This window comes from Meleagris gallopavo, chromosome 22 (assembly GCF_905368555.1).
Source record: "Meleagris gallopavo chromosome 22, MGAL_WU_HG_1.1, whole genome shotgun sequence".
In the NCBI taxonomy this organism is placed as follows: Eukaryota; Metazoa; Chordata; class Aves; order Galliformes; family Phasianidae; genus Meleagris; species Meleagris gallopavo.
In genome coordinates, this window is record NC_139425.1 from 2704783 (window position 1) to 2715207 (window position 10425).

The 10425-nt window shown below is 44.8% G+C and overlaps 1 protein-coding gene across 3 annotated transcripts in view; it reads left to right on the forward strand.

Moving 5' to 3' along the window:
• Window positions 1-10254, forward strand: part of TRPC4AP (transient receptor potential cation channel subfamily C member 4 associated protein) — a 31442-nt gene extending 21188 nt beyond the window's left edge. For 2 of the 3 annotated variants that reach the window (XM_085241209.1, XM_010722277.3), the window contains exons 12-19: window positions 2220-2321; window positions 3649-3732; window positions 4077-4167; window positions 4516-4656; window positions 5761-5869; window positions 6066-6178; window positions 6374-6580; window positions 7696-10254. In XM_085241209.1, coding sequence (XP_085097335.1) covers window positions 2220-2321; window positions 3649-3732; window positions 4077-4167; window positions 4516-4656; window positions 5761-5869; window positions 6066-6178; window positions 6374-6580; window positions 7696-7833 — 985 coding nt within the window. In that variant the 3' untranslated portion in view covers window positions 7834-10254. The remainder of the gene's footprint in view (window positions 1-2219; window positions 2322-3648; window positions 3733-4076; window positions 4168-4515; window positions 4657-5760; window positions 5870-6065; window positions 6179-6373; window positions 6581-7695) is intronic. The other variant, XM_031556516.2, reaches the window with a different exon arrangement.
• Window positions 10255-10425: the final 171 nt, after the last annotated feature.

Below are 10425 nucleotides of genomic sequence, written 5' to 3' on the forward strand. Positions count from 1 at the left end.
GGTGCAGGCTCTGTGTGAATGGAATATTGTGCTGTCCTTAAACATCTATTCAGATGTTCATGTTTAAGCTCCTGACACAAAAAGGCGAGGGCTGTGTTCTCCAGTGGGCAGGTTTTAGTGTGTCTGATGATTAAAACTAAGCAATATTTTTGCTTAATATTGAAATGAAGTGAAACATTGATGTGATGAGCAACCACTTCTGGCTGCAGAAATAAGGTTGCAGCTTTCATGGTGCTGTTCCTACCTTTTTCCTGAGACTCGGTAGTCAAGCAGTGTGCTCACATCAGACGCTTTCCCTGTGAGTGGACATAAGTCTGTTAAAATATCAGGGTGAAAGACAGGATGTTCCCTGTCAAAATGCTGGGAAGATGTCGCTGCCATCTAAATACCAGCAATGGAGAAGACCTGGTTGAACTTGATCAGAAAATGTTAGGGGAAAATTAATTGTAAGCTAGTCATCAGGAAACTAGTCTGGAAATAGGAAAAAAGCTTCTGTTTGCTTCCATTCAGAAGGCATGCTTATGAAGCTTGGTTCTGCTGGAGTAGTTATGGGATGGTACAGACTTTTAATTTAGGCTTACCCAAGGGATATTCCTCCTCTTATACAGAGATAATTGTTGGTCTAGTTTGACTTGAAAAATTGCATCTTGCATACTGTCAGTGTACTTTTGCTCTAATTCACCCCTACAAGATGGTTCCAAGTTCCATACAAACTTCTGCATTTGAGGCATATTGCTCTAAATGTGCACGTCTACACTTGCTGCCTCGCTGGTCTTATTTACAGCCAGCCGTGGCATTTTGTGTGTAGGTTTTATCTGGTACCATTAAACTTGTTATATATGAGTGCTGCAAGTGGCAGTCTTGTTGATTTGGCAGCATTAGCTGTAAGAACCAGGGATTTGTTGAACTTCTTTAAAACTTAAGAGGAACAGATCCTCCATTAAGGCATTGTTTGCTGAGGAATCGCTCTAGGTTCTCCAATAAAATCTCTCTGGATGATGATGTTACTTAAGCAGCTACTACAAAGATCTCAGACTTGTTTAGGCAGAAAACTGCTTTCATCTGTAGCATTTGAGCAGATGGTATGTGTGGAATCTGGTTAGGGTTTTTAAACAAGCAGTTGCCTGAACTCTATGAAATCACAGTTTAGAGGAGTTAGCTGAGGACACAATGGGAGGAAGTATTTATATCCTGATACTGACTGCAATAAAATGGCGAATAAACTGAACTTGCAGAACTGTTTGTGCATGGAGAGAGAGGCTGTATTTTCATTGCAGAGACCTGTTGATGCAGATCAAAAGAAGCTTCACATGGCAGTCTCATTGGGCACTAATCTGGAAGATAGCGTTTGAAGCAAGAAGGCATCTCTATCACCTTTCTGGTCTAATAACTTATTTTCTTTCTAATTGCTGTGTTTTGATTAATAGGTTCCCTTTGCACACCCCCCACACCCACTGCTGCATCACGTACTCCTCTGTGCTTTTTGAAAGTACCACTTTGTTATCTGTTATTGATGAATTTGAAGTAGAGAACATGCTGGAATTGGGGGAGTTGCAGTACATTTCTGCACTGTCAGACTTGTTCTGCACAACTCTTCCACAGAGAAACTCAGTGGCTTTCATTAAGAAAAAAACACTATTTGTTAAAGCATTTATGCAAATTCCTCCTTCCAGTATCCATTCCAGTTTTCTGTATTTTATGAAGCCTTTAAATAATTCCAGGGTATTTAAGATACCAGGAAGACTGAGTACTCCTGCAGTTGCTGCTTTCCAATTGAGGCTAATTACTGATAAGCAGCATAGTCATTATTTGGAGGAGAAAAACTGTTGGAAGCTGTGAAAAAAGTTTACTATTTATGTCTGCAGAAATCCATCAAACTGTTGCTGAGATTTTCAAAAGCCATCTGGAAGCAAATATTTGTAAAACTATCCATATGATGATGATGAACAGCACAGAACAGGCATCAAAGCTGCTTAGTGCTGAAAGCTGTGTGAGAGACCACTCAGAAAACAGCAGCTGGTGGGCCTAGAGTGGGAGTGAGCTGTGGTGGAGGGTAGTAGGGTGAAAGGCTGTGAGAGATGGAGAGGTGAAAACTGATTGCCTTGTTCTGCAGCCCTCAGAGGCCTGTGGCATTACTTCCCATAGAATTGCATGTTTGCTTGCCACTTGGATGGATACATCACATTTTTCTCCCCTACTCCCCAATTGTCTTGTTTTAGGAACAAATATCTCCTTCTAAACAGCCAAGAACTTAATGAGCTGAGTGCAATCTCCCATAAAGCCAACATCCCTGAAGTTGATGCAGTTGTCAACACAGACAGGTGAGTAGGGACAGAGGCTTCAAGGACAGCAGCTGCTGGCATTCTGCAAGCACTTACACTGGAAATTTGATGTCACCTGTTTGAGATCCACCACATTTGCTTTGATTTCAGTCGCATTTTTTCAGCAGGAAGTGTCTAGCTTTGTGTGGTGTTTATGGTCATTAGCAAGCTTGGTGTACTTGTGCTCTCCTTAAAAACAGAAGCAATTTAAAATGAGGATTTTGATTTCAGAGCCCAAACTTACAAAGTTCTCGGCTTGGTTGCATGTTAGGCTTTTCTCACTACCAGCAATGCAAATACAGCTGGGAATTAAGCTGGGATCCCTCTAATGCATCAATTGCTGCTACTGATAAATCTTAGTTTTGAGATTCAGGAGTACTTTGTGCACACAGTGTCAATTTTTGGGCTGAATAAACATTTCTGAAAGTGTCTGCCTGAATTCTGTATTTTAAGACTGGCTAAAAATGAGATTAAGATTAGATTAATATGTTGAACTGCTTACAGAATTTCTAGTGCTGTGGTTGAGTATTTGTTAGATTTGCTGGTTTGGTTTAACGAGGTCTTATATTTAACACTGATATGCAAACACAATATAAACTTGATGTACTCACAGGGTTGATTGTCAGAGTACTCCTACAATTCCAGGTAAGCCACTTCCCGCAAGGGTTTGGTTAACAGACTTGATTGTCCAGCAGAGGTGCTGGTAGGATGGCCGTGTTAATGCATGAATACCTGCTGAGGATGTTCTGAGTAAGAGCATGGTGAGAGGCATCCTGCTCTGCCTCTTTCAAATGGTTTGTGTAGCCAGATGTGCAACATTGTTTGGTTTCTGGCATAAAATGAGTTTCTTTTCCATCCTTTGTGTTTTGTTTCTGTGTTGCCTTTCTTGATACATGAGTTTAAGGCGTTGCTTCTGCACAAAAGTACTCCGCTGAGATGCTGTTTAATACAAGTAGTGCTGCAGTCCTTTCAGCCTCTATAGTGTTATTGGTGCATGCAGAAGGCTACCTCGTGTAGAGTCTTAGGATCATTAAGGTTAGAAGAGACCTCTCAGATCATCTTGTCCAACTTCTGACCCGCCCTACTGTTAAAATGTTGAGAGAAAAGGAGTATTTTTTTCTTCTATGATTTATCTGTAAGTCATTTTGCAGGTTTTGCAGAAGTTTTCCAGAGCCATTGAGAACTCTGCCAGTGGTAGAACTGCTACTGAATTTTCACGATGCATATAGAATACTGTGGGCTTTATCTTTTGGAGCACTTCAGTGTTGTACAAGGTGCAGTGTTTGCCAGCCTCCCAGTCACACTGTCATTTCTTCCCATGTTTTAGGAGTCTTGTCTGTGATGGGAAGAGAGGTTTGTTGACCAGACTGCTTCAGGTCATGAAGAAGGAACCAGCTGAATCCTCCTTCAGGTAGGCTGGCTTTGCATTGCAGCGTGCTGTTTTGAGTTGAATGGAAGGTTGTTCTGTTTTCATACAGCTCACGTGAAAATGCAGTTGAAAATGCTTAAAAACCATAAGCTGTGAAGATAATGTGGCTTTGTTGTGCTTGGCTAACAGTGGCAGTGCAGGTGAGGGAGAGTGCCAAAGCTTGCATTGGACCTCATACCCAGTACAGGCAGTGGTTTTCTGCAGGATCAACAGATATCTCTCCAGCTTCAGATTGGAATGAAACTGGTTAGGAAATTTAAATTGTAGTTGTGATAGAATTCCTATCCTTATTCCTAAATTAAAACTTCTTTTCTTTCATTACTCAGGTTTTGGCAAGCAAGAGCAGTTGAAAGTTTTTTGCGAGGCACCACCTCCTATGCAGACCAGATGTTCCTGCTAAAGAGAGGACTTCTAGAGGTAATGAATGACTTGTCAAGCTGCCTGTGTGTGCTCTGCAGCAATTGAGAAGGATTTATCTGTAAAGAATTCAGATGGGGGTAAAAATACAACATTAAATACTCTGCTCTGTAGCAACAGAACAAGTTTCGCAAAGCGTTTGTGAGTTCTTCTCGTGGCAACCAGGCACAGGGCAGCCAGCTCTATAGATTGCATCACTAGCAATTCCATTTAATAGAGGAGATTCCTGAATTTTTGTCTTTAGTTCAAATTTAAGAACTAAATCTGCAGGAAAGTGTTTGAAATTAGTGACTAAATCAAAGAACGTGGGCTCCACTGTGACAGTAACAAGTTTTCCTCCCATTCCAGCATATTCTCTACTGCATTGTTGATAGTGAGTGCAAATCACGGGATGTGCTTCAGAGTTACTTTGACCTTCTGGGAGAACTGATGAAATTCAATATTGATGCATTCAAGAGGTTCAACAAGTACATCAACACAGATGAGAAGGTAAATATTTGTAAAAGCTGTCACCAGCAGGTCAGCTTACACCCTCTTATAATCAAACGTAGCACTTGGAAACTCCGATTCGTTTGCTGCTTTTGGTCTGACCACTGAGCTCAGTGCACTGCAAACACAGAGCGAGCTGCCAGAATCTCTTAATGAGCTCACATGTTGCTGCATACACAGGTATGTGATGGGGCAGGGCCAAGGTCAGGGCTCAGAGGTGGTAGAGCACTTAGTGTGAAGTCATGGTCATTTGGGTTAACCTGCTACTACAGACGTTCCGGTCAGCTCCAAAAAAAAAAAAGTTTCATTGGAGTTTGATTACAAAAGTGAATGCATCCTTAATGGAGACGACTTAAAAATGCCTGTATGCCTTTTTGCACTATCAGATATTTTCTTTGATATTATTTGACCTTGCAGGCATTTTAAGTCACACCTGATGTGATTATGTAGAAAACGGAGTTGTACATGTAGATCAAGAATGGGCAGCTCTCCTTTTGCAAAGTGATTTTTTGCTCTTATGCATACCTCTTGGGTAGGTTTTGAGTTGCTTCCTATTCTTGCTTATGTGACTTCAGTTTTCCTCTGGTTGCTGTCAGGTCTGGCAGATCTTGGAGAATAGAAGCAGAGATGTATTTACAATGCCAGGGTTGTACATCTCCTTTTATTTTTGTTGGGGTTAACACAAATAATGAGTGTTTGTGTGAGAAGAAAATAACCAGATGTGTTTTGGCATTCAAACCTTGCTCTACATTTGGAAAGGAAGTTGTCCACCTCTGTGCATGCCTGTGTTGGTGGTGTGCATGCTTCAGGTGTTTGTGCTCAGAACCCAGGGTGGTTTCTTTTCTCTGATAACCTTCAAGAACTGTATTCATTCAGTGTTGAGAATCTGGGTGAGCTTACTGTTGCCCAACTCTATAGTCTTCCTGCTTAGGCTCACAGTTCCCCTGTACTGATGTAATTAGTTTGGTACGCCTGCAGGCCATACACATTCTGAAAAATGTATGAAATGCTGTTCTGTGTGACCTCATCTATGTGTGCCCAAGTAGGACAACTTCTGTTTGTTTGGTTTTTTTTTTAATGGAATGCTGAATTATTTCTCTTTAGTTCCAGATATTTTTAAACCAGATCAACAGTTCACTGGTTGACTCCAACATGCTGGTTCGCTGCATCACGCTGTCCCTGGACCGATTTGAGAGCCAGTCTGATGCTAAAGGTAAAGGATAAGAAATGTGCTCGATTGTGATGGTGGTTATTTTAAGCCTAGACTTCCACAAATTTTAGTATCAGACAGAAACGTTGCCATGCATGTTTGTTCCTACAGCCTAACCACTGGCTCTTATTGCTGTGGTGTGTGATCAGCATGTCTAAACTTCAAGCACCTGATGAGTGTCTTTTTCCTCTTGCTGCAGTTGCAGAAGTCCTGTCAGAGTGCCGCCTGTTAACATACATGTCCCAGATGTCCATGAGAATGTCCTTTCTTTTCCGTCTCATTAATATTATTCATGTACAGACACTTACACAGGTAAAGAGCTGGCAGTAACTTTCTTGTTATCTCGCTGGGCTGGGAGCAGGGAGGAACCTGGCTTTGCTTGAGGAGATCCATGTCCCTTCTTTCCTGATACAAATGGGAGCACTTCCTCCACATGTTTACTGTGAGCGTGCCTTGTGAGGAGACATACAACCAAGATATCAATTCTTGTGCTGTTTTTATTTCTAGGAAAATGTCAGTTGTTTGAACACAAGTTTAGTTATCCTAATGCTGGCCCGGAGGAAAGAAAAGCTACCATTTTATCTGCGCACTTTGCAACAGATGGAATACACAGAAAAATATCCAGGCTTCATCCTGAACAACTTCCACAGTCTTCTGCGATTCTGGCAACAGCATTACCTCAACAAGGATAAAGACAGCACCTGCTTAGAAAATGTATGTGGACCTGTGACTGTAGCCAGAATCATTTACAGCAGTGTCTGACAGCCTGGCAGGAGCAGGGCTGGCTGTGTGCCCTGGGCTCTGCAATGGCCAGGCATTGTGTGTTGCAGCTCATGCCATGGTTTGCGTTGATGCTTCCATGGTCTCTTGGGCTGCAGACAGGAGATGCTGCTGAGAGCAAAGTTGTCTGCCATACTGTGCTTGCATGCACGTACATGCTGTGTCTTGGGCTACTGTTTGGTGCGTAGAATCAGATATAGTTGTCCAGTGGGTAAATAGCAGACAATGGTTAGTGTAGAATGGGGCTGCTAGTATCTGCTTGTTGCAGGAGATGCTTTTTGGCTTTACAAGATGGATGTGAGCAGGGAGGATGTCTCGTCTCTGTGTCTTGCCCACGAGCAGGAGCCCCTCTGCCAGTTCTGGCTTCATCTGCAGCACCACAGTGACCTGCTCTGTGCCTGATTTGGGCAGCAGAGGAAGAGTTTGGGATTGTGAGTGTGACCTGCTTCTGGGCAGCTCTGCCTGCCCAACCCCATGCTGTTCTCTGCAGGGTTATGGGTGCCCCAGAGGATGGAATGCTTCCCCTATGAGGACAGGCTGAGAGAGGTGGAGCTGTGCAGCCTGGAAAGGAAAAGGCTCTGGGGAGACCTGGGAGCGACTTCTCAGTATCTAAAGGGGCTGTAAGAAAGAAAGGGACAGACTCTTGAGTGGGGTCTGTTGTGATGGGACAAGGGGAAATGACTTCAAACTACAACAGGGGAAGTTTAGACTGGATATAAGAAAAGTCCTTTAGAATGGGGGTAGTGAGGCACTGGCACAGGTTGCCCAGAGGGGCAACAACCCCAGAGTGGTGGGTGCCCCATCACTGGAGACACCCAAGGTCAGGCTGGATGGGGCTCTGAGCACTGCTGGAGCTGTGGGTTCCCTGATGCAGGGCAGTTGACCTCTGAAGGCCATCTGGTCCCTTTCCAACTCAAATGATTCTATGAAGCTGGGCTGGATAGGAAGCAATTTTCAGTTTTCTCTGCTGAATGCCTTTGTTGTGACGCCTGTCTCGCTGCACGTCACGCTTGCTGACCACACTAACTGCTCTCCATCTCTTCCTGCAGAGCTCATGTATTAGTTTTACCTACTGGAAAGAGACTGTATCTATACTGCTCAGTCCAGACCGGACGTCCCCCTGTGCCATAGTTAGCTACATCGACGAGGCATATATGGACATTGACAGAGACTTTTCTGAGGAGTAATTCTTCGCTCTGGCTTCTGATGGGCAGCGCTCGGAGGGTACCTCTCAGCCCGTGGATTTTCAGGGATACGCTGTGCTGTGTGTGTGTGCGGCTCGGAACCGCGGAGCGTCACCGCCTTGTCCAAACCCCATCCCTATCTCTGACCTCTGATGGATGAGACTTTGAAAGCTCTCTGGGTTCACATTCAGGGATGTATTTTCCAGTTCTGGGATAAAAAGAATCACCTGCAAAAAATTGATCCCCCTTTTTTTTTTTTTTTTACTTTTACACTTTTTTTTGCGCGCTCTCTCTCTCTCTCTCCCAATCAAATGTGGATGGTCGGAGAGTTTTGAGCTGCCAGATGAGGATAGTCTGTGTGTGCCAACCAGTTATGGTTCTTTTCCATGGCTATCAGTAAGTCGAAAAGCACAGCAATTGCCCTCCAAATGTGAGCTCCAAGGAGCCAGTCTGCTTGGGACCTGGATGCACCAGCCACATGCAGAGGGCTCCCTCCAGGTGCAACTCTTCTGTTTGGGTTTGGAATCAGGGGTTTAGGGTTGGTCAGAGTGTGAGTGTGTATGTGTGTGTGTGTGTGTGTGTGTGTGCGCGTGCTTTTAATTCCTGAGAGCCCTTGCTCCAGTCACCTCTTTATCATCTACTTTTGGATCATTTGGTACTAAATCTGTTCAGCCGCTGTCTGCGTTAGGAGAGATCCTCTGCTCCTGCTCTCTTTCCTGCAGATCCTCCCCACCTGAAGGCATTTCACAGTGCTGTGGAGCACAGAGACATTTCAGTGGTGGAATTGCAACAGGCCTTGGCTTTTTCATGGAGCGCTCGCATTAAAATGTACTAATTTTTTTAAACTTGGGGCTTGTCCCTTCTCGGGTAACTAATCTGGTTTTAAAATCCCTTTCAGGACCATTGCTCTTGATGCTAACCTGCAATGCGTGAAAGTCTTATGTCAGTCTCTGCTTTAGGTCCTTAATATCAACACACACATAAATCTTAAGTGCAATATTGAGTGGAGACGTCAGTTTTTCCTGGATCTGTTTTAATCAGAACGTGTTCAATGCTGGGAATAAGCACTCCTAGTTGAAAATAACTTTGCAGGATCTGTTGGGAAAGGGGGAAAGCAGGTTTTGGCAGTCACAGTTCGTGATTGCCAGGCCTGTGCACACTCTGCCAGCTCCCCAGTGTTCATTGTGTTGCTCCAAGAACATCACATTCCCAGGAGTAAATACGGTCTGAAATCCTGCACCACTGCACTGAATTCAAAACATTGCATCTTGCAGCTCCAGCTCAAAGGAAACTGTTTCCTGAAAAATGCATCTGAATTTTTAAAGAAATCTTTTAACTTACGTGAGACAATTTGATGTTGGCTCTCTGGGGCCCAGGGCTGAGGACATCCCTGAGCTGTGACGTTTTGTCTCGATCCCTTGCCAGCAGAATGAAGCCCCCTCTGAGGGGTCCCTGTGCTGGGACCTGGCTGAGAGGAGGAGACTTCCAGCCCCACGTACCGGACTTGCTCTCTGAAGTCACCCCTTGCTTATCTCCCACTTCTGAGTCCTGCTCCAACCAGCAGGCAGTGCTTTGCTTGCAGGGTGGTCAGAGCTGCTGTGCTTAGGCTGGGGCATTCAGTCTCTGCTCAGGGTGAGCCCTGGGGAGGCTGTGCTCCACTGTGCTGCTGCTATGGCAGCTGCTCCTCTGCTCTCCATCAGCTCACCCTCACCCTGTGCCCCCCCCCCCCCCCCCCCAGCTAATTTCTTTCTCATCTGTACTTTTTTGTTCTTGGGTATTTGTGTTTTTGGTGTATCTTTGCTTCTTCTTAACTGTAATAGATGTACACTTAAAATAAATGCTTCAAATTAAAAGGCTTTTAAGTTAAGGGATGCCTTTTCCATAGTCTAGTTAATTGGTGTATCCAATGATTGCTGCTATAAACCTGCAAAGTCTCATTTACATCTCTGTATTTATGTAATGAGCAGTGAGGGGCCAGGCTCTGTCTGTCCTTGGCTGTGCTCCCAGCTGGTGAATCTTCCTCCTCATGGGGGAGGGTGGCCATTTCCACTCTGCCCTGCATTTTTTGGGCACTGCCTGCTCCAGACAGCTTGGCTCTACATCCACCTTCAGGCTGAGCTGGCTGCAGAGGCCCAGGCTGGAAGCTTCCAGCAACAGCATGTGCTGGACTGTAGGGGCCAGCACAGGTGGGGCTGCTCATTTCCCCGTCAGCTTCCCCAGGCAGTGCTCCTCATTGGGACCAGGCAGAGGCTGCAGTGGGTGTAAGGATGGGGACTGAGCTGGGAGCCTGGTCACTAACACATCTGGAAGCCTGCACCATCCCCACGGAGAGCTGAGGTGTGTGCTGCCCAGGTGAATGCCAATTTACTAACTGCAAATAAACATATTAAATGGAAACTATTAAAGAAATCTATTTTAAAGAAACTAGTGGAGATGTCTTTTCTTTCACAGTCCCTTTGCCAAAGCCCTGGTCAGCCTCTGCGCTGCGCAGGATTGTGCTTACGATGGTTTGATGAGGTCTGTTCTGCACTCCGCCTTGCCCAGTCCCTCAGCTCTGGTCTGCCCCAGCTCAGTGTGTGCTTGGGGGACTCTTAT